The 24,079-nt window shown below is 42.4% G+C and overlaps 1 protein-coding gene across 1 annotated transcript in view; it reads left to right on the top strand.

Moving 5' to 3' along the window:
• LOC147669100 (rho GTPase-activating protein 28-like) overlaps positions 1-24,079 on the top strand; it is a 516,960-nt gene that overhangs the window by 294,852 nt on the left and 198,029 nt on the right. The window contains exons 4-7 of the mRNA XM_086948229.1: positions 1,161-1,242; positions 4,581-4,726; positions 13,206-13,371; positions 13,465-13,556. Of these exons, the coding sequence (XP_086804355.1) occupies positions 1,161-1,242; positions 4,581-4,726; positions 13,206-13,371; positions 13,465-13,556 (486 nt within the window). The remainder of the gene's footprint in view (positions 1-1,160; positions 1,243-4,580; positions 4,727-13,205; positions 13,372-13,464; positions 13,557-24,079) is intronic.

Genomic DNA, 24,079 nt, shown 5'->3' with positions numbered 1-24,079 from the left:
ACTTCTTGGAACTTGGATTGTTCAGCGTTCTGAAGTATTGCTCCTGTTTCCAAAAATCCTCAAACCATGTCATACGAAATACAAGCATAGTGGTACTCATAATGGTTGTGATTTAGACATGTGAGGAACTCATAAACATGTGTTAGAGTACACTACTACCTTTCCCTATTTCCTCAACCATAGGCATAGAGTATATATGTTTTCTTGCAAAAAGATGTTTAAGACAAATGGAAGTCTTTCCAGTAGACATATTAAAGAAACTGAAAATCTGGCTGCACTTTCTACCCGTTTCTGCACCTCTGTCAGGAATGCTTTCTGGTGGATGACTGGTGCACAAATGTATGTAGCGCATTTGTTCAAATCCGTTAATACCCAAAAGTTGACTCTTTTATGGGTGTTAATTTCACTTACATTGCATTCTTTTGGCTTCTTCTGTGGAAATGCCCACTTTTTGACCCCCAGTGGAAATTATTTCTGCTTAATATATACGTACCTTGTGCACAAAAAGCAGATGAAGAAAAAGTGGCAGTTGTACAGTATGTATCAGTGAATCAAGTACTTTTACATGCTTGCACATGTAAGTCAGATGTATGCAAACAAAAAGCTTTTTTAATCTGCCCCATGCCTTTCAATAGATTGGTTATGGAAAACCATGTTCCAGTGCTTAATTTGTAAAGTCCCAGGGCTCTCATCAGGAGGCCACTGCAGCTTGCACCACACAATGCCCTTGCCATGCTGCCAGTGATATTAACATCACAACTACCAACCATGACACTCCTACACGTGTGATAAGTTAGAATATTCCAGGCCCCCAAAGCTTTAAAATAGGCCTGCTCAGCAGGTAACAGTAATGTTTAATGTATATTGAAATAATAATTAACTGTTGTTGTGGTCAGCTCTAAATTAACCAGATAGTGCCACCTTGTGGCAGACTGTTGCAAGCGCCGGTGTTGACAATTAAGTGCAGGTGCCGAGCACCAGAATCCACCGGCTTAAATTAAGCACTTGTTGTCACTTGATCACATACACTGATTTTTTTATATGTCCACAATGAGAAATCCTTTTTTGCTTTTGCTTTTTATGAGTTTCATCAAATTGTAACCCTGTTGTTCTTGTCTGACAAGAATTTGAAGTTGATATGTCATATTTTGTTATTGCAGCCCACGTTCGATCCAATCCCAGTATCTCCCATTCCAATGAACGGTTTGCAGCTGTCACGGATCAAACCAGTGTGGAAACCAGGTACGTCGTCGTAAGGCGACAGTCTCTTGTTTATTATAAGTAACTGCATACAGTACACTGTAGCTTTTCAAACACCATCTTAATAGTAAAACACAAAATGCATCCTTCCATATTCCTACCCATGTGCCAGTACAATACTTTTATATTTCGCCCTAGGCATTCCACAAAAAGCTACTTTAAAAATGTCAGATCACAGTGATTTTACTGTAAGTATTTAATGTGACAGAAGTGAAAATAGCATTGACACAAAAAGACAATTTCTGGAAGATTCAGCTCTCATACTTGTGTGTTTTTTACCATTAACAACACCATAGTATTTTTTTCACATCTAGCACATCTCGTTCTGAAGGACTAGGGCATATTGTATGTTCATGACAATGGAAAATGCAAACTGTCCCAAAAATAGTGCTGGCTCGTTTCTTCCTCATTGACTTCGCAGAGGGCACGTAGATTAGGCTCCTGTGCAAACCTTCTTGCACAGTGTAGGTGCATTGTGTTGATCCATGCTTTAGCAATCAGGTGCACCATTAAACTAGTCTTTTCACCATGATTGTGATTCTTAGTATGCACTTCCTTTTCCCCTTATTTCGGAGATTCTTAGCCTAATCTTCTCTTCTGCGCCGAAACCTATTAAGTGGAAGGCACTCGTCCTCTACATGCTCACAAGAGTTCCTTCTCACTTTCATATGCTCCGTCCAGTCCTCAGATGCTAGCGTCCATTTAGCTATCCTTCACCTCAATTCTTTTTATGAGTCTGCAGTTCTTCCATACATTTGCCTTAGTAGCTTCTATTATATTTTTTCTTACCCATACTGACAGTTTTTGACCTATACAAGTCCTCCATATATCTTTTACCTTCAACCACCACCTACACTTATTATTATAGTTTGATAAGGTTGCTGCACCATGAAGAATTATAAAAGCCTGAGCAGCTCTTCAAATGTCTGTCTGGCTGCTGGATGGAATGGGTCTAGTTGCTGCAGATGTCTAGTCTTCAGAATTCCCTTGTTGCACAGGTCTACAAGAATTGACACAACATTCCTGGCTTTTTAGCAAACTAAACTTTGCATACTTAGATTTATGTGCCAATACACAAATAATAAAAGCAAAATTCCATGTACCAGAATGTAGCATGCTTTTGATAAAAAGCCAGAACTGCCACAAATTACTTTGAGCTACTTTACAGAAATGTGTGTTGTAGCTCCCTCAAAAATAGGCAAACATTCTACTGTTAAACATTTATTCTGATCAGATAATAATATAGCCACACAAACCACACATAGAGGATTAGTTAGCTAAATCTATCTGTCTGAGAGCATTAGACATTCTTCTTGGCTTCACTCTCCCCCTCATATCTTCAGTCTGAATCATGGTGATGCCAAGCAAGGAAGTCTTCAGATTTGTTCCCTCCACTACTTCTGCTAGTCCCGAACTTCTGCTCTCCTGTCTCTGGGACCAGTCCTCCAGTTCATCACATTTTGCAGGTGCCACCTCCGTTGCCCACTGTACCAACCTCATCTTCTCAGAAATGCTATATGCTGTTGTTTTCTGTCCATTACCCTTTCACCTGGTGAGTCAACATTCTTCCATAGACTGTCCAGCTTGGGCCTATACTATCCCTTAATCACTGGATGTCCCTAGCCAAATTAGCCTTACGACCTTCCCTCACTTCTCTCTTTAAAGAGTCTAGGCCATCCCTGGAGAAAGATTTGGTTAGCACTATAAGGTCAGCTGGGCAGTCTACACGCAATGTCAGTCCATGAGAATGGGCTGATTCACCTAACCCACCTGGAACACAGCAATTGCTAAAGCTGAGTAGGTCTTCTTCATATGTAGAAATTGAGATGACCCTCGGTTAAGTTACCTCTTGTACCTCACTCACTTTCTTGCCGCTTTTCCCCCTCACTTTCAGCCTTTACAGATTAAAATTGAGGAGATCCACTCTCGAATCATCGCCTTGAGAGGCAGAATGTCACATAAGGCTAGTTTCTCCTCACCAGACTCATTGCTTTATAGTTTCAAATTGTAATTGCTCCCCCAAGTTACCTTCCAGACACGCTCACACTCCGCTTCACCATGTATTGGCCTCCCACCTCCTGAATATCAGATGGAGAAGGAGGCACTGAGCAAAACAATTTCATCTGCCAGAGTTCACCTCTTGGTGAATGCCCATTGTCTTCCCCGCAGCTGGGATCTCCTAGCCAAACAACCCCGAGTCTCACAATCTCACAATCCCCGGAGACCTCTATTGCTCTCTGAGGTTGCTCAAACCACTTCCTAGGCCACCACTCTACAGACTGATGCTTGGTCCAAGGAGTGGATCAGAGTGTCCCACTTTCAGATTACTTGCCCTAAAAGTCCTCCAGGTGCATGGTGTGGTCACGAGCATTGTACCCTCTCCTGGCAACATTACCAATCTTCCACTCCACCACTGGGACTCACTTCTACATGGGTCTCTTGTGCACCATGTGGCTCCAGCCACTGCCTTTGACCAGTTTGCTCTGCCACACTTAGAAGCCTCAGCTGTCCCTATGTTCAGTCATGGGAGAATATGGCTCCATGTCAACTTAAGCCTCAGGGTGCAAATCCATAACTCAGGGCTCTTCACTCTCTTTCTTTGCAGTGTAATTGTTATTGCATTTATATAGTGCATAATACCCCTGACTAGGCTCAAATTCCTTTTTTGGCGAGTAGCACGCTACTCTATGACCCAAAAAGGATTAGTGCTGGATTAGTATAGTGAAATATGACATTAAAGTGTACAGTGGACGTGCTAGTCTGTTTTTGGATTGAAAGGAATAGAGGAGGGATAGAAGAGGGAAACGTTAGCATTTATTTAGCATCTGCTACCTTTGATGAGGTGTTGAAGCACTTTTCGGTGAGTAGCATGCTACTCCAGGACCGAAAAAGGATTAATGGTGAATTACTGCAGGGAAATATGAAGCACTGTCCCATTTACTGGATTGGGGTGAAGCAGCTAGAGATTGTTTCTGCTAAGTACAGAGCCATGCCCTGTTCCTGAACTTCAAATATTTTTATGCCCTTCAATAGTAGTTGTGCTTTTTATTGATTGCCATCATTTGTATGTATATCTTGTTTTTTTAATGACTAGTCTGTTATTTTTCATACATTAGCTTTTTAAATGTGTTGCTTATTTTATTTCCCCCCCCGCCCCCATCAGTTCTTGGGTTATATTATGAACAATTGGTTTGTAAACAGGGTCCATCTATGCCCTTACCTGTCCATCCTCTGAGAAAAAAAAATCTTTTGATGCAAGTTATGCTTACCTTGATCAAATGATATTTCATACCATCATTGATACACTCTATTCATTACAGTTAAGAGTTGTCTGGAAAAGGCCAGCCCATCAGTGGCAGAAGAACTCTCCTTCGAGGTCTCTTTCTCAGAGGCTATTGCAGGGGACAACAAAATCCAAGAATTCCCCAAGAATCAGCGGATAAAAAAAGATGACTCTGCTTTGCCTGTAAGTATTGGTCTGATAACAAAAAAATATGATTTCCATTGATAATGTAGTTGTTCTAGAAGCTTGAAGAAACATGGGGCCTGATTTCATATACTTGAAACGGGGGGGGGCATGGTAAGAACATGCTACAACTGGCTGGTGGAAACAAGCTCAAAACTATGATGTTATTAAAGTGTCAATTGGGCTGTAAAGGTACTTTTACTACATCTGGCATATTTTAAAATTGATCTTCATGCTTCATGTCTAACAGAATGTTATCTGACTTGTGTTGGACATGCATACACTGTTGAAACATTATCTGTCAAGGGAGAGTTACCTCCACCGTAGATCTAGTGTGGTGGATGTTATTCATCTAGAAAAAAACACAATTTTCTGTTGCCACCAAAGACTTTATCTAGATTTTTCTCACATCTCTCTTTGGATGCCACTGGATATCCCAAAGACCAAGAAGGTTCAAGTGGCCCTTCTAATGAACCTTCAGTATATAATATGAAAGTTAACAGTTAAGAGAAAATGCCTACCACAGAGAGGTACTACACCACTCTTGCTGTATCTTGATTTGTAGCTTCTCCTCGTTTGAGCTCAGTCTTGAGGTTTTCAAAGTAACATTCATACTGCTGTTGCCAGCGTGTGTTATAATCAGTGTTCCTAGTATGAAATAAATAGAGTATTAATATCCTCATTTGGTTCTGCTGGCTCACAGGGCAACTTGAGGCTAGCTGCCCTTGTTCCGATGTAAATTGAGAATATGGATCTCATGGAAAACACATTTTATTGCCAACATCTATCTGTTAACGCAAATTCTAATTTTTCATGTGGGCGGCATGTTCACCTTGGCTTGGCCCATTTTAAACATATCTTACTAACAATAATTTCCTAACAATAATTTGCTCTCTATCATTTCTGCATTTCCTGGCATGAATCTTATCCTGTGATTTGTGTCATTTGGCTTTAGTAGCTTCACTCCTTGTTAAACTCAGGAATTTATCCGGTAGCCAGGAAACTGTATTTGTCTCCTTTGCTCCTTAACCAAGTTAAGGTCATACCCTATAATTCCATCATCGGTCCATATGGAACTCACAGCCTTTAATGGTTAAGTTTTCCTCAAAATGTGATAGATGCAACTTGTTGAATATATTAGAATAGGTGGAGTAGTGTATTTACATGAAGCTTGCTTGGATATGCAACACCTTTAATTTGGTCATCGAAGTAGATCAATTCTATTCGTTCAACAGTTCCTTGTGCTTAGTTGATTGCATGTTTACACATGTTTTAATATTTGGCAAGCCTTTTGATATCACACAAATACTCCTATAAGCAAAGTACTCTTAAGCAATCAATGGTAAAACATGGGAAGAGGCAGTTTCTATCAACAGAGCGCACACTTTTCGCCCTGATAACATCTGAAATGAAATGAAATTGAATTTATTGAGCGCACTAAACCCAAGGGTGTCAAAGATCTGAGCCAAGTTGTTCAAGAAAGATCTTTTGTAGGGGAGAGACACAGAGAAAAAATATTACTTATTACACAAAGCTGAGAAAGAAATGGGATCAAGAACCTTTTCTTGTAAAACTATAATACCAGAACTAAGAAGAAAAGAACCAGATTTTGAGATGTTTTCTAAAAGGAGAAAATTATTCGATTTCTGCAAAGTTAGAAGGAAGGGTATGCCATAGCCTTGCAGCAGAGATGGAAAGGGATCTAAGAATTGTTGAAATCGTTGATTATGAAGTCCTCAATACACCAGAGACTGAATCAAAGAAAATGTGCTGGAAGTGCAACAGCATTTATCCCTGTTTTTGCACTCTCATGGTATGTTGGTATTACAGAATGGGTTGCAGATTTTTGAGTGTCTCCTTTTTTATTACTCACAGCACGGAGCTTGAAATTAGTGCTTATACAGTGAATATTTGGCATTCCATAAGTAGCATAGTGGTGAGACCCCAGGAAAATTAGAGTTTGCCTGTATGAATCAGACATAAAAGCAACATTGCCCTGGAAAGGTATCACCAAGGTATTTGCACAATCTTAAAAGCCCCAGGATGGCCTTTGAGAGAGGTCATCCATATTGCCATATGTGCTACGGGCTCCTGTTATGGAGTGGGTATGAGGCATTTTCATGGAGCCTTACAGAAGTCATTGGTTACTGAGCAGTATCTTGTAGCAACACTGTTATTAACTCTGTGAACCATTGCCACCAATAATACTTTACTCAATTGGGAGTTATTCCAATTATAAAGTTGGCTTGTCAAGCCTAGCTGAGCCACGCAGGAAAGGCATACATACACCTCACTGAGGTGCAGCATGACACAGTAAATAACTCATGAAACACTAAGATGTATATTTACTAAAAGTTCACACAGCACAGGGTAGCAAGCTGAACAGCTCCAAATCTACCAAGCTATTAGCTCTATACCTGTGGTGGCACACCTGAGGTTGCCTAGCGCCAATGCAGACACACTTCCTGCACAAAACAATTTTACGAGGCAATTTCCTTTTTTCTATGCGTGGTGCAGAATACATCACTCATAGATAGAGGATATTTCTCCTCATTACGTCATGGTCGGGGTGTCGTACCATATCTTTGCAATCCCAGTTATACTGATTTCCGTAAATCTCTGATTGGGTCAGATTCCATGGATGGATGCACATGAATTCCCATGCTCCACCCATGGAATCCCTACCAACATGAAATGTAATGCAATATTGTGCAATCTGTTGCATTACATTTCTTTACAAAGTCATGCAAGGCAGTGCAAATCACCCCTTGCTTGGTTTTGAAAATCTTACTTAAGCCTTGCGTGATGTAAGGACAATCACAGGCTTAGCAAATCTGGATCTTAATGTTTGGTCAGTGTTACAGCTTCTAAAAGAGGGTTTTTATTAACAGATAACTAAGAAGAGCACTTAAAGTGAGCATTTACGTATGAAAACCTGCAGGTTCCATCATGCCTGGCACACTTACTCACTGATCATCAACTGATCAGACTGAATGAGATTCTGCAATGGAATCATTCAGAGAGTTATGCCCTACGTTACTGAAAAACAATGTGATGCCATACTTATGGCATATTGTATGTTTTATAAGTACTAATGAATTACAATATGGGCCTCATTTTTGAGGAAGCAAAAGACACACAATTGATGGACAGAATGCAGAACAAATCAAAACATTCACCCCCAGGCAAGAGATCTGAATGAAATCCATCATTTGGCCTGGACTGCTCCCATTAGGCATGGGGTCAATACTGATTTAGCTATGGCCAGGTCCAAACTGGCGTGGCATGGTCAGCAAAAGAATGATGGATTTAACCCAGACTGGGAGTTAATGTTTTGATTTGTTTTCCATTCTGTCCATCAATCATGTGTCTTTCCTTTATGAGGAAGTCACACAGTCTTCCTCATAAGACACTAGACAGTGCGAAAGGGAAAGGGCAGGAATGTGCTGTGTTTAAGGCAATATTGTGCAATCCTGTCCTTTCTTTTGCGCTGGTGTATTTTTGCCAGCCTAGCGCTAATACAGGCACCCTTGCAGCATGCAGGATTGCTTTTATGCAGGAAGTGGCACAATCCTGGGAGTCATATTCCTCTTTTTATTAGTGCTATAGAATGCAGCACACACAAGAAGAGTAGAAAGGAGAAATAGAGACAGTTATCTTCGGTATACCTCCTCTGTGAAGGTGTACATTTTTGGCACATCCCCAGGTTTAAAAGTTGTTGTAAATGTGAGCATGCGTCAAAATCCATGGGAGTTGAGTGGGGAAAGGGACTATTTGATTTGGGTTTAATCACACTTCAAAAACGAATTCTCCCTAACTGTAAGCCTCGAAGGTCAGTTCAGTCATTAAAGAATTAGGCAGGGGACCACAGCCAGTGGAATTATACCCAAAACTATAGATGACATTTAAAGATCTTGATGTTCCTTTTAGGACATGGGGAAATAGGTAGGAAGATAAGGCCATCCTACAGGTATGAGGGATTGAGGACAGAGCTAGTTAACCATATATCAAGTCAGGAAAATGTCTGATGCTTCATGAACTATTTAATGATCGAGAGTTCCTTTTTTTACTTTAACCAGTGGTCCTATATCGCATAGGGCGCATTTTGCCTGCTTGCGCCATGCTTGCACTTTTCAAATGGTGTGGCAAGCGCAAGCAGGGGCAGTTCACCCTATTACAATCAAAGTGACCACAATAGAAAGAGTTCCAAGGCAATTGATTGCAATACTTTTGTTTAGTTTATTTATACAAATGTATATTCATTTTATAGCATGTAAAACAGTTGCCAAGAAGGTAAGAAGGAGAAAGAAAAGTAGTGGTGAATTAGAAAAGTATATATCAAAAAGGAAAAGTACAAAAATAAATCGGATATTTTAATAAACTGGTACTTTCATCCAGTCATACAAGGCCTGTCCAATACACGCTTGTCTAAACTATACATGTAGTCTGTAAGTTCATGTATCCTGCATATAATGCATATTCATGGATCAGATTCGGGGAAGAGCGGTACAGGTCTATGGAGTGGAGAGGCGTCGACGTTTCGACTCGACTTGTACTGCAAGGGTAGTTTCCAACCTCAGCGGCGAGTCTTCTTCAGGACAAGAAGGGGAGGCAACCTAGTCCTGTTGCCGGAATTGGCTAAACAGGATGATTACTCGTGAGCAGACGCAGACCGGAGGACTGTAGCTCCCCGTACCTTAGGATTGTATCCATGGTGCATTCCAAATGATGTTGGATAACCACACAGAATAACCTTAGCAGCACTGGAAGAACTTTGTATACCCAGCTGCATTGATTCGTAATCATCCTGTTTAGCCATTCCGGCAACCAGGACTAGGTTGCCTCCCCTTCTTGATATATACTTTTCTAATTCACCACTACTTTTCTTTCTCCTTCTTACCTTCTTGGCAACCGTTTTACATGCTATAAAATGTGTATAAATTTGTATAAATAAACTAAACAAAAGTATTGCAATCAATTGCCTTGGCACTCTTTCTATTGTGTTCACTTTGTATGTATGCACTCCGTAAATTGTGAATTGAGTACAGAAGTTCCTTAACAACTATTTTGGATATGAATTATCAGTATTGTAGCGTATTCACAATACCGAATCTTTGCCCGTATAATTAATTTATTTCTTTAAATTATTGGTTACCGACCGCTATTGTATTCTCGTATTGCACCCAGGTCCGGTTGACTTTTGGGTTACCCCGTTAATTTTAACGACCACCCTATTACAATGATTGTGCCTCAATCTAGTGCTGACCTGAGGGCAGCACCTTCCCTAAACTATGGAGTGTCTGCACCTGTCTGCAAGGAGATGTCTGTGGGATCAATGTGACCCTCTTTCGCCGCTCAAAAGGGCTGCTTTCAGAAGGCGCACTGACAATGCACCACCATGTTGTGACACACAATGTGTGTGCCTGCGACTGCATGGGTGTAGAAGTAAAGAGAGTCCTTCATTTGCAAGGGCCATGCTCCTATGCAAACGAGGGAACACCCCCTCGTGATAACGATGGCACTACATGTACGTACTATCAGTATTACAGAAAGGGTTGCACAAGCATCTGCGACTCCTGCTGTAAAACCATTGTACCCCAGGGGAGTACAAAGTGGGCGCTCATGCCTGTTGCAAATGCATGCCATCAGGTGTTCTGCTGGGATGTGGCTTAATCCACTGAGTAAAGCTACTCACTGATCTCCAGTCAGCCGGGTTGTGGCAGATCTTCCTGCAAGTCAGAAGTTAGCTCCTCTCTATTATTAATGGGCAGTTCATATCAACTTTATCTATGTTGTGCCCACCACAAACTTTCTCCAGGGTCCAAGGCTAATTCACGGCCACAATGGGACGCACTCGCCAGCAAAGTTTGTGTCTCTAGCAAATGCTTGTTGCACAGTCTTAAGAAGTTCATCATGCCCATTTGTTCCGTTTATGTTGGCTCAGCTGTAGATGTTGTCCGAGGTCAGGCCAGGCAGAACTGCTGAAGTTCAGGGCTGATATGTAAATCAGTCTGATGCTGGCAGAGAGCTGAGTTTGCTAAGCAACAGCCAGCAACAGAGGAAAGGGAGGCAGGGCACGTTTTACTGAGGTGAGGAGAAACCCATGCTCATAAGGAGAGAGTTGGAGATTCCTTCCTCTACTAACCAGAAAGAAATTCAAACTGTGGTGAAAGTGCTGCAATTACGCCAACAGGCGGTCTCTAATATTCACCTAGGGGGCAGCCTGCAGTGAGAGCCATAATCTTCTGCCACTATGCAATTGTTGTTCCTTATAAACAACTTCTGTTCAGTTTGAAGCGGAGCACTCTCTCTAGCTCTCGCATAGACACTCACAATCAAAGACATACGCACACACAATAGTAGTCATCCTCAAAATGTTGGATATACACATGGGCGTGTGTTGCCTTTCAGGGGATCTAAGATCTGTTGATGAAAATCTCTTGTTTAACCCCTTCGCTGCTGATGACGAGCTCAGCTCGTCATCAGCGCGGTGGTTGTGTGTGGATGACGAGCTGAGCTCGTCATGTAACGCTGCTTTTTAAAAATTGCCGCACACAGCCGGAAAAGCCGCCGCAGCGATGCGGTTAAAAGTGAGACACCTCCGGTGGATTTAGAGAAAACATAGAGCAGTTCAGGAGGGAGTGGTCATTAGGCAGCACAGCTTTTCTAAATGCGGAGACATTCTGTTCCAAGAGTAAGTGCATTCAAAGACTCTGCGTACAGCCCATTATTGTAACCCTCAGTGGGACCAGTGGGTCCTTAGCTCCTGTTAAAGGAGGCGTGCAGGTGCCCTGCAATGAAACTTGCATGATGGTAAGGACACTGCAGTCAGTGTGTGTGCTTGATAATCTTTCTCCCTACTCCAGAGAGGAGCCCTAAAGCCGAGAATACACTTCTAGGGGCAGACCTCCACCCAGCCCCTCCTCAACAGAGAATAGGAGAAACCTGAAAAGAAACAGAGCAAGAGGGCACTATGTCAAACAAACTCGATCTTTTTTAGTTCCCTGCATCAAGAAATGTAGCAGAGGACCAAGGCCTGCATGGGCTGCACCCAGTGAAGCAGCGCGCTGTCAACCACTGAACGCAAATAGTTTGTGGCCCTGCTTCCCACTCCACTTTTAACTAGGAAACAAACACGCTTCCTATAGTGCTCCTGGGCCAGATTTCTGAAAGGATTTCATTCTCCTTGTCTCTCGCAAGGAGACACAAGGGCAACGCAAGCCTTAACTGAGATTTACTATGCCACGCAGAGCCACCTTGCATGGCTCTGCGTGCCGTAGTAAATCTGGAGTAATGCAACGCAGCACAATCGCTGCCTTGCGTTACTCTGCCCTGGAAAGGCATCCCATGGGTGGAGGGTGGTACAAGGGTGCCTGCGTTGGTGCTGGGCTGCAGTGTGAGCACCGGCAGAGGGAAAGAGCAGGAATGTGCCTTAGCTTAGATGTGACACATTCCTGCCCTCTCCATGTGATGCAGTTTGTCGTGCTGCATAGCGCTACGTCACATCTTTGTAAATCTGGCCTCCAGTCTGCAGATTTTGTTATTTTCTAATGTTTTGGGCTAGACTTATCAAGAGCTTGCATTGTATTGTGCCACACACGGGGATGGAAGTGCAACACAAGCCCTTATAAATTAGTCTGCCCTAGAAAGGCATTTCCTGGGGGAGCATGGGTGTTCCCACGCACCCCCCCCCGTGGTTTTCTGCGCATTCCCAGGTTTACTAACGCTAGTAAACCTGGGAAGGCATCAAAATGAAACGCCTCCCTAGGGGAGGGATAACAGGAAGAAATATGTTTTTATGTTTGCAGCATTCTGCAGCACACGTAGAAAATAATCCCTAGAGGAACAGAGACAACAAACCTGACTGTAACACAGCATCATGGTGCAAGGGTCCCTGCATTGGCACTTGGTAGACACAAGTGCACCAGTGCAGAGGGAGAGCGTAAATGTGGCAGATCTTACTAGATATGATGCATTCCAACCTTTTCCGTTCGACACAGCGCAGCAAGTTGTCTTGCTGCGTTGAGCCAAATATTGGAAATGTGCCACATAGTGAGCAGTCGTAAAGGGTGTGTAGAGGTAAAACATTGGTTTCTATAAGGCTTCTGGGTATTTAGTGTGGATTTCAGATAAAACTGCTGCGTTGACCTTTTCCACCTACTTTGAGAATACAGAACATTGCAGAGAATTGTTTCATCCTTGTTTCCGTTTATATTTCATTCTTAATGCTAATTACTGTTAAGCCAATTGTATTTCTTTAAAAAAATTGTATTCCACATAGTAGAATGGGGAATGTTTACCTTTTGAAAAAAAACTATTTTTTGACAAACAGCCTTTTGGCAGTTTTTTGTTTGCTCTGTCAGTACAGCTTTCTTTAACTTTCTGTTAGTATTATAGAATATTGTTGCTTCGTTTCCCTACAAGTGTTGTCATAAAAATAATATAATGATACAATGTAGTCTTACATTTTGTATTTCAGAAATTTATTGTCTGGAAAAGTAGATTTGGTTTAACGGAAGTGGGCGATTTGTCCCTGGAAGACATGAAGAAGATTAGATACCTGTCCCTGATTGAACTAACAGCCTTCTACGATGCCCTGGGAATAGAGCTGAAGAGGAACAGGACAGCGCGGGTCAAAGGACGAGGTAAAAGGATTGGCGCAATGGGTGGAGAGATTTTATCGTTACAAGTTGGAATAAATTCACTGCTCACGTCTCCCCTTTCAATTCTACCCCAAGAAAATGGTCTCTTCGGAGTGCCTTTGACAATGTTGCTGGATAATGATCAAAAGAAGCTTCCAGGAACAAAGGTCCCTCTCATCTTTCAAAAAGTAAGTGAAATGAATCCATTAAACTAATAATACAAGTCGTCATATCTGACTTAGCCAATGAAATCTGGTCTTTGGAGCTCAACTGTTTAGAACTCAGGAGTGCAACATAGACCAGAGAAGTAGTACTTCAAAGGCAGCTTGCATATGCATGTGTGTGTGTGAATGTGCTCATGGTATCACATGCTATGGTTGTGTGCCTTTTTGTATCTTTGTGTGTCCTTTGGTGCCTGTTTGTGCCTGTGCACACACCTTGCCAAATAAATGCAGAAAGTGATGATGAATAGAGGAGCTTGACTGCGGATGTCATGCCACCACTTTCAAATGTCTACCTTCAGGGAACTCTCAGAAATAAGAGTTTTCATGGATTCAATCTTAATGCTGCCTTTTCCTATGTTGCTCCTGTTTTGCATAGTAATTCTGTATGCTCCTTTGTGATGACGATAATGTCCCTCTATTGGGTTCCTCAACAGAAAATTGAGTTCTCTCGGACTAAGCTACTTGAAATTTGCTGTGATAGGCATCTCACAGGCACAAAATCATCATCATTGATCATTACCTGGTATTGCTTTGTGAAGAGTGGGGATTCTTCGCCATTAGGTGGCGTCTTAGGTCTGTCCCAGCTTACATTGTTTAGTTAATTTATTTTCCTATTACACCTAACTGCATTGATATTTGCTTACATGTGGATGTGGAGGATCCCATTGGTGGAGGCATATTAGAAGGAACAGAGGAGCCCTCCCAGTGCTTAATTTGAGTTGGTCGTTTCCAGTGCTCAGAACCAGCATCTAATATTCAACACTGGTGCTTTTCAGGAGCACCAGTTAAGGACACATTAATTTACAGGGAGATTAAGTGATTTGCCCAGGTTCACAGGATGTTGGGCTGATGCAGAGACTCGAACCTGGTTCCCCATCTCCAAAGTTAGTAGCTTTGGCCAATATGCCATATCCTCTCCCCACTTCCATGGTTAGTAGTTGGTCCTGTTTTAGGCACAGCTAACAGGAGAAATGGGCTGGTGCAAGCTGCCTCCTGGCGAGAGCCCCAGCACTTATTTTTGTTTTCCAAACTAACCACTGACTGCCCTCCCCTCTGGATTCAAGTGTTTGTGCCAATGCCTAATTAGCTCTTGTGCATAAAACTAGAACAGTATTGGATTGATGCTTATCTTGATGGCAGAAGGCAGAGACTCAATCAGCCTGGGCACTTTTCCAGAGACAAAGTCGACTTTGATGATTCAGCAAATGGTGGAAAAAGATGAGGCTGGGCAGATGTTGCTTTCTCATTGTAACACCCTCCATGGATGTGCAGAAGAAGACTGAAGTTAGGAGCCCTGGTTACTCCCGTTAAATGTATAAGACTTTCCTCACAGATTACAGTTGAATACTTCTCGGAGCCATAATGAAGATTTCAAACAATAGTGCTTCGGGAAAGGATGTTATTAAAAGTGAATTAGGCAAACCTTTTTTTAGATATTCTCTGACCCCTTCTGGTGTTAGTTTTCCAGAATAGCGGTTCCTTATTAGTTGTCCTTCTAGCATGGATGCACACCAACATTTAAATGTTACTAAAAGGTATGGACCCACACTGATCTCTTCTTATATTACAATTTCTCTATTAAGTATGTATGACAAACAATCACACTCCTTTTTTGCCACTCTCACTTCACCGTGAGAAACACAAATTTGCATTAGGTTATAACAGCAACGGGCATATAGATTAGGCTCTAGTTCTCCACAATATTTTATGTGAACAGAATTTTCCACTGACAATCACCTACCTTGCTCCCTAGAAGGCTTTTCTGGACATGTGTATGGGCATTGATGATGGCAGATAAGGTGAAAGCCACATAAATAAAAAGCTGTATGCCTGTGTTAAAAGTAGGAAAGCACATTAGACATTGAGTAAAAATACCGAAATGCTGAAAAAACAAACAATTGTGAGTTGCACAAAGATGAGGAAGAACAATGGCAAGGAAGAACGCGTGAACTTGGTTCTTGCTCTAGGGTGGAGCTAATATAAGGAATGTAGGGAAGCCTATAGGAGCTAAGCAATCAAAACATTGCAAACTAATGGCATGCTGTGAGTGGATTGTAAGCACACTGAATTGTAAACAGTGTGTCGCGAAGCACAGCGCATGTTCTGTGTACGAGACCAGAAAATGTGATTAACAAAAGGATTTTAGACATACCTCTGTGGAAACTGTAGCAGTTGCAGAGCCCCAAGACTACTCAAGGTAACTGAAACATTTTACATGTACTCCAAAGAGAGGTAGAGACTGACAGGATTCGCACACTAAATACCATCCACTTTATTAAAATATTTAATGACAAGCTGAGTGCAAAGATGAAAATGTATATGTTTTTTGCAAATTTTGTATGCAGAGATCCACAAATAGCAACAAGTGGAGGACAAACCCCAGAGTAGTACCAACTAGGATAGGAGCATGGTCATTAATTTCCACAACCCAAAGTCATGAGTAGCAGGAATTTTTTGGGGATAAAATGTTGGAAGCTGGTGCTTTGGGATTTCTTGTGCTTTAAATGGATGTATGTCGTTACTACGCATGCTTTTACAATGCATGCCTTTACCACGCAGGTTTTACAACGCAAGTCGGTACAACCACTTGCATTGGGGGGCGCTGGATAGTGAATAGTTTAATTTACTATTCCAACTCCAGTCCCCTTGGATAGTAGGGAAGGTTTTGGATAGTACATTAAACTATTCCCTATCCTACAGCGCCCCCCAGCGCAAGTCGTTGTACCGACTTGCGTTGTAAAAGTTGCATGGTAAAGGTACTGCGTGGTAAAAGTTGCGTTGTAAACGCTGTTCCCCGCTTTAAATACCATTAACCTTCCAGCTCTCAAGCCCCTTTAAGTCCTGAAAACGAGTGAAGTATTTACAGCACCTAGTAAAGCGCATATACTGTTGGGTGTGGGATTTACTGGTCTTGGGAAGAATTTCAATGATACCAGATTATTATTTTTTTATTTCAGTAATTCCGTGTTACTCATTGAGGTGGAGTTACCAATAATTATGCAATTACTCCTGCTCTGTAATTCAGAGTAATTTAGGGAATAAAATCCTACTGCGTAGCACATTTACCAAGTGCGAGCAGCTGCTCATGCTCGCTATTCATGTTCTGTTGCAATAAGCACTATTTCTTAACCCACAGTGCATCCTTGTGTCCATTTTGGACGCAACGGTCCATTTTTGTAGTGAGATTTTTCAATATACACCAGCACTAAGTTAGTAAAAAAATCCTACCCCAAGAGCACATTTGTGTTCTGCTTCATTTAGCGCCATTTCTTAGCACTAAATGCATCCACGATATTCATGTTTGTTGCATTTACAACTATTTCTTAGTGCAAAATGCATCCATGCATTTAAGATGCAAGGGGGCATTTCTGCTGTTAAAAATAGTGCTAAATGATGGTCTCAAGCTGGGGTAAAATCCTACCCAAAGAGCACATTTAGGGAGTGTGAGCGCAAGCTCACCCTTGCTGTTTGTGTTCTGTTGTAATTATCTCTATTTCTTAGCTCCAAATGCATCTTCACATTCATTTTGAATGTGAGGGGGTGTTTTTGTGCTAAGAACTAGCTCTAAATGCAAAGTTACTTTTCTTGCATAATAGAAACACAATCTTGCGTAATTCCTCAGTAATTCCGCTTGATTATGTTACATGGAATTATGCGAGTTACTCCAACCCCTAGGATTTACCTTGCTCACTAATTACTTGCAATTCTGAGTTTTCCTAGTGAAGATGAAGAATTACATAGTGAATTTACATTCAGTAAAATTCAGCGGATCAGACCTACCAAAATTCACCATAGGAAAATAGTGGAGATGTGGTGATAACTGCAAGTCTTGGAATTCTGATGCCTTCACAAAAATGAGTTCACTCATTTATCAGAATTTCACAGCCCATTTAGAATTGGCTTCAGTCAGCATTAGGCATGTTCCATGTTCGATATAGATGAAAGTCTGTAATAAAACTGAACGTTATCCATGCACTAGTTTACTGGGACATCCATCTCAACCATTGGAGTTCCCATTGGTTCCAAGTGCATATACAAATATAAAGGTGTCAAGATTGACCCCTGGGGAAACACCACAGGACATTAGGACATATACTAATTGTAAGAAAGTGCCCTCCTTTTGCATGGTTGCCCCCACTTTTTGCTAAACTGCTGAAGTACTTTGACTGAGTGTGGCCTGGGTTCCTGCCAAACAGTTGCCCCGGGCTTATGTTCTTTCCCTAAACTGCATTAAAAACAAAACCCTATTGGCACTCTTTGGCCTCGGGCCAGCCCTTTGTAAATGGTACCACAGGTACCAAGGGCACTGTGGCCAGGGAAGGCCTCTAAGGGCTGCAGTACTTATTGTGCAACCCTTAGAGGCTCTGTACCTTTACAAACACAATGCCATTGCAGGATGCGTGTTTTGGTGCAGAACAAAGTGACTAGTCGATATGGCACACATTCTTGTGTGCCATGCCTACAACCCACTGCCCTGGCATAGGTCAGCCACCCCTCTAGCTGGGCGCACTTTACCAGTGGTGAGGGTACAGGACGAGATGCCAACCCTCCTCCCCCAGGATGGGCAGGGTCCATGATGGGGAAGCTTCAAGGGCTTGCAGCCTTTGCGAGCTTCCTCAGGACTTTTCTGCTTCCAGCAACTGGCTCCTACCGGTTCTGACCCTCACTTTGGGCGGGAGAATCGAGGGGAAAACCAAGTGAGGAAGGGAGGTGTGCCCACCTTTGCCAACCCCACCCCTCAGGTGGGGGAGGCGAGGTGAAGCACAACTCCCAGTTCCTGTCATCTTGCAGATGGGGGACCCAGCCAACCAGAGTGAGGCATATGCCCCCCTCCCACTGGAGAGTGCTATAATAGGGGGTGTACCCACCCTAAGGAAGGGACCCATTGATCCCAACTATTTACTTACCTGTAAAGACCCCAAATCTAGTATTTAAGGGTACCCCTGACCCTTGCCTCTGCAGACAAGAACCGACCAAGAAGAAAAGAAGAAGAAGGATCGAAGAAGCTGTGCCGATGCTAAGAAGAGGAGGACACCCACTTGCTTGGCCCCAGCCCTACCGGCATGTCTCACCTCGAACCTGCATCCAGTGAAATCCCGGTGTGTTCTGCAGCCAGCAGCATCAAGAAACCGAAGGACCTGCCCTGCCTTCCAACCTAAAGATTTTGTCTCCCGAGGGCACCGGATTTGCTCACCAAACAGACTCTGGCCCAATCCAAAAATCCCAAGTCTACACCACTCTGCACTCGACGCCTACTGCCTGAGTTCTAGTGGCCCAACACTACAAGGAGGTCTCCCCGACATTCCTGACCCGAGATCTGGTGATCTCTGACCCGCCTCGACACTTCAAACGATGCCTGCGTTCTCTTTCTGGAGGACAACCGCAACCGGAGCTGGTTAGAAAAGCCAATGCCTAAAGACATCCCTGCACCTGACACCCCACTGCCTTTGGTGGCCCAACTTACAGCGTATGAGCATCCCCAGACATCCCAGCTTACCTCTCCAAACAGTGGTCACCTCCAAAAGATCTTTGTCTCCGAGCCTGCAGTCTTTGTTGCAACTGGAGAATCTTGCATTGCAAACAACAGGGCACCGGTTGTCAAAACAGCACCCTGCACCCAGCCACCCCTGCGCCGCTGAGAGTGTACTTTGGGTGATAACTCAGATCCCCCTTTACCCTGAGCTTAACACCTGGAGCTTTGCTCCCACAACCTTGTGGCCTGCTTGTTAGCGGCCACCACCCGGAGGTCCCCTTTTCCCCATTGGATAACATTGGGCCTCAGCACTCTGCACCCGGACGCACTAGTGCCGCTGAGGGTGTTTCAAGAAAGCATCCTTGACCCTGGGGGAACCCTGGTTCTAACCCCAGAATCCCAACTCCCATAAACCTATACTTACCTTCAAATTGATTACTCAATTTCCTTCCATTGCATTGACTGTTTTTTTTAAAATTGTTGTGTGGAGTTGGTTTTGTATGAGAACTTGAAAAACTGCAAATAACTAAAAACTGCTGTACTTACCTTTTCTCTAGGAAAAGTCCCAGTGTGCTATCTAGGCATACCACACTGAGTAGAAAAAGTAATCCAAAAGTAATCTGTAAAGTTATCAATAGTAATCTAAAAGTAATTTACACTGTATTGAAAAAATTTCAAAACCGGTAACAAAGGCATTTTCATTCAGCTTACTTGTATTGTTCAACCTGCCTTGAAAAGTACATTTACACTTACCTTTGCCAGGCTTACTTGGTTCTGTAAAATAAGTATAACTAAATAATATTTTTATACAAATCAAATTGGTCTGAGTTCAGTCTTTTTGTCTATGACATCATTTGCTGATTAAGTGTGTACAACAAATGCTTAACACTACCCTCTGATAAAGCCTTACTGTTCACCCACACTACCACAAATCGAGAGTAAAGTGTGATCTACTTTTACCCCTGCCTACCTTTGCGGTTCCACTGGACTCTGTGCACACTATACCTGATTTTGGTATAGTATATACAGAGCCAGCTTTTCATACTAACCCATTACCTATACCGAAGTACCTAGAGATAAGGATATGAAGAAAGCAAACCTATCTACTAATGTACCCAGAAGGCTCATGTATATTCGTTAGTGTCAAGCGAGCACACATGAAAGACTTTGTCAAAGGTAGATGAGCAATCACTAAACCCTCTTAAGCAGACACTGATAGAATGTAGTAGGTGTCATCCAGCACTTGCAAGTCAGGTTCACTTTCTGTGTTCATTAAGTTAGCATTGAATTCTTAGTTTTAAGTGCATAACTGTAAGGACTTGCATTAATATATGTACACTTTAGGCATGTCTCGCAGAGTCAGATTTGTGCAAGATTTTGAGGATAAATTGATAATAGTAATGCTTTCATTTAAATTCACTGAGCCTGATTCACAAATAATTCACTGTGAGAAGATTTTACTTCCTCATTGTAGAACCTGGTTTCAGAAGTCATATTAAAATATTTGTCAATCAGGTCCACTGTATGTAAATTTATCTTTAATGGGTGTCCTTAAAATCTGTCCTTCCTTTTCTTACATTGGAAACGCCTGTTTTTTTTGTACTGACACATCTGCAGAGGAAACAATGCTTCTTGTCAGTTATGTTTCAGCTGTCAGAAAGGCTTGAAGTTATGAGATGCAGATTGGTTTATCAGCATCGAGGCAAAATCTTGAAATTATAATCCTTTCAAAGTGAATTCTGCGTATTCCAGTGAGTTTTGCAAACAAAGTTCCTGATTATGTATCAGGCGAAGTGGCATTACGTATGATGGTAATCTCCACCTGACTCTGAGTTGGCAGATTGTCCCACAAGCTGTGTATTAGGTCGAGCCTGGGCAGCGCATGCGCTGCTCTGCAAGGCATGCTGTATTAGAGTATGAACTTGAAGCTCTGCCCACTCTCCGCCCATATTTTTAATTGGCATGTGTCTTTGTCCTTTGTAAATGCTGATCCGGGAACCAGCTTGTTAGTCCCTCCTTATTACTGCCTTGTGTTTATTGGTAACCTCCTATGAGGACTGGCCCTTTTACTTCTGTTGATACATGGGCGGTGTTATTTAGTCTGTAAGCACTATTTTCATTAGTGAGTTTTGTCCTACTGCAGGCACAACACGCTTTGCAGCAACATGCAGCGCGCCATGCACGCTTTCACTTTCCAAGCACCCGGGACAATGGCAGCCGCTTCGCGGAAACTTCTTTGCAATGCAATAGGTCTCGCATTTAGGAGAGTTTGTGCTATTGGCATTGTAAATGATAATAGCTTAAACTCTCGCAAATGCAAGACCTATTGCTTTGCAAAAATGTTTATAGAGGGGGTGGTTTCCAAGCACCCCATGCTGCACTTGCATCTAATATAGAGGTCAAGCCGCTTTGTTTAGATGAGCTGCATCTAAAGAAAGGGGAGCAGCTGCAATTACCCACAACCCCCCCCCCCCCCCCCAATTTTTTTTTCAAACAAATGCTTTTTTTGGTAAGAACGCCCCATACATTTTCACTGTAATGGCGGACGCACCCCTTTCTTTAGATGCGGCTTGCCTAAAAAAAGGGGCATGACCTCTATTCACATGCAAGCGCAACATTGGGTGATTGGAAAAAACTATATTTGCAATTCAACAGGTCTGGCATTTGCGTATTCTTTTTTTTCTGACATGGGGTTGCATACAATGCACCCCATGTCAAAAGTGTCATTTCTTTTCCTTATTCCTTTCCCCCTCCCTCTGTCCCACTCCGTACAGAAGCTGCAGCATACATTTATCACTAGTTCAGAGCAGGTGGCAAATGAATGTATTAAACTCCTAGAAAGTTGAAATTCTGTATGGTTTTATGATTGAAAAATGGTTTCACCCAGATTTACAACATGCTCATGGTAAATTTGCACAGACATTTACTGTTCCCACGGTACTGGACAGATCAGTCCAGACTCATATTTACTTAATTTGGCCTGCTACTGCAGTCTTGCTCCCAAACGTGCATCTTTTCAGAATAGTGCAAAAGTGCGCGTGAGATGTCTAGCATAGGATTTGACCTGGAAGGATTGTATAAAAAGTGTAGGCTTAGCCAAATTCAAAAAACATTTTACACATTGGATGTGTGCTCTACAATGCAGGACCCATTATGTGTGAAATGTTCAGATTATGTCCAGACGTATGTTCAACTGGTGGCAAAATACTGCTTGCAATTTCCGACCAGTATTTATACGACTGTGTGGGAAATTGTGATGCGACATATGTACTGATAGATGTATTTGTAAATGACTGATTCATAGTGGGCAGCAACTCGACCTACAGCATGAAAGTTGATGAGATAGGGTGCAAATTTTGATTCACTGGGAATCGCAGCCATTACAGGGATGGCGACCTGCTGAGGTCAGCATATGTGTGTGAATCCTTTTAAATAAAGCAATTTGTTTCTGTAAATGCAACCTGGTTTCCATAAAGGAAAGCCGGATGCATTTTAAGGAAAAAATAAAAGTGTACTTTTTTTTAAGAGTAGGTACTGGTCCTTTGGACTGCAAAAAGGCTCCATAGATTTGGCCCAAGATTTCTCCAACTTTGAAGCTGTCTCGAGGACCCGTTCTTTATGCTAAATAAATCCCAGTCTGACAATTTTAGTAGCTAGGGCTTGCGTCAAAAAACATGGGTGGTGGAGCTGCATTGGCCAAATACTGCCCACAGAGAACCCTTTTCATCCAAAGTGCTATTTGCGTGAAAAAGGTGGGACACCTTCTCAATGCAAAATAATGTTTGTACTTGAAAGTAACTACCCTATCAAGACTTTGGGCCAAATGTACGATGCTTTTTAGCGTGCGCAAACGCTTCTTAGACCCATTTGCGCACGCTAAAAAGCATGGGCTCTTGTACAAACAGTATTTTGCGAGTCCTAAATAAATTGCGACCCACCAAATACTGTTTTGCGACTCTCTATTAGGAAGGGGAGTCCCCTTCCGAATAGCGACCGCAAATATATGCACTAATGTTCTGCGACCGCAATTGCGGTTGCAAGACACTCGCAAATAACCACCTACTTCAAGTAGGTGGTCATGCATTTGCAAATGGGAAGGGGTCCTGAGTAGACCCCTTCCCCTTTGCAAATGCATGCAATATTATTTTTTAAGGGCAGGCAGTGGTCCCAGGGACCAATGCCTTCCCTTAAAAAAAATTTAACAAAAACTTTTCATTATTTTTTTATTTTAAATGCAGCCAGTTTTCCTTTAAGGAAAATTGCTGCATCTTTAAAAAAAGCTGCTTTATTTAAAAGCAATACCAGACATGTTGGTGTGCTGAGCCCAGCAGGCGACCATCCCTGGGAAGGCCTGTCATTCCCAATGGGCTCGCAAATTGCGATAGGCTCCTTAATATTCATGAGCCTCGCAATTTGCGACCCCATGGGGAATCGCAAACAGTGTTAAACACACTGTTGTACATGCCAATAGTGCCTCACAAATTGCGAGTCGCAGTGCGATGCAACTTGCGGAGCTCTATTTGGCAGGTTGTACGTCTTGCCCTTAGTGTTGCTTTGTATCACTTTGTACGACTATGCAGCTGCAGAAAGTTTTGATAAATCTGCCCTTAGTCTCTTAATCAATGTCTGGAGCTGTGTTAATCGCTTATGAAGCTCAACAAAACAACAGCAAAAAAAGAAATGTGATTAGCAACTCAATTTTAATAGAAAAAACATGGTCATACATCCTTGGACTTTCCTGAAAATAAACGTTTGTGAGCGTACCCTAACGATTTACAGAATAGTTCAAAGGGAACTTAGTAGGTGCGCATTTGATTTCTATGACAGTTTACTCCAGTCTGTGTCTGACTCCTGCCCTCTCCTCAGTCTCACTTACATAAACGTGAGTGGCGACACAAATCTAGAAATATTTACAGCTGGTTCTTGGAAAACAGGCTTCTTGATCTTAATCAGAACCAGGATTCTGGCGAAGGAACACGCATGGCTTGAGAATAGCCTGAGGAGAGAGCTTTCA

The sequence above is a fragment of the Lissotriton vulgaris genome, unplaced genomic scaffold (assembly GCF_964263255.1).
Source record: "Lissotriton vulgaris unplaced genomic scaffold, aLisVul1.2 SCAFFOLD_789, whole genome shotgun sequence".
NCBI classification, from domain to species: domain Eukaryota; kingdom Metazoa; phylum Chordata; class Amphibia; order Caudata; family Salamandridae; genus Lissotriton; species Lissotriton vulgaris.
Note: the sequence above shows the minus strand (reverse complement) of the source record. Positions and strands in the feature narration are given on the sequence as shown.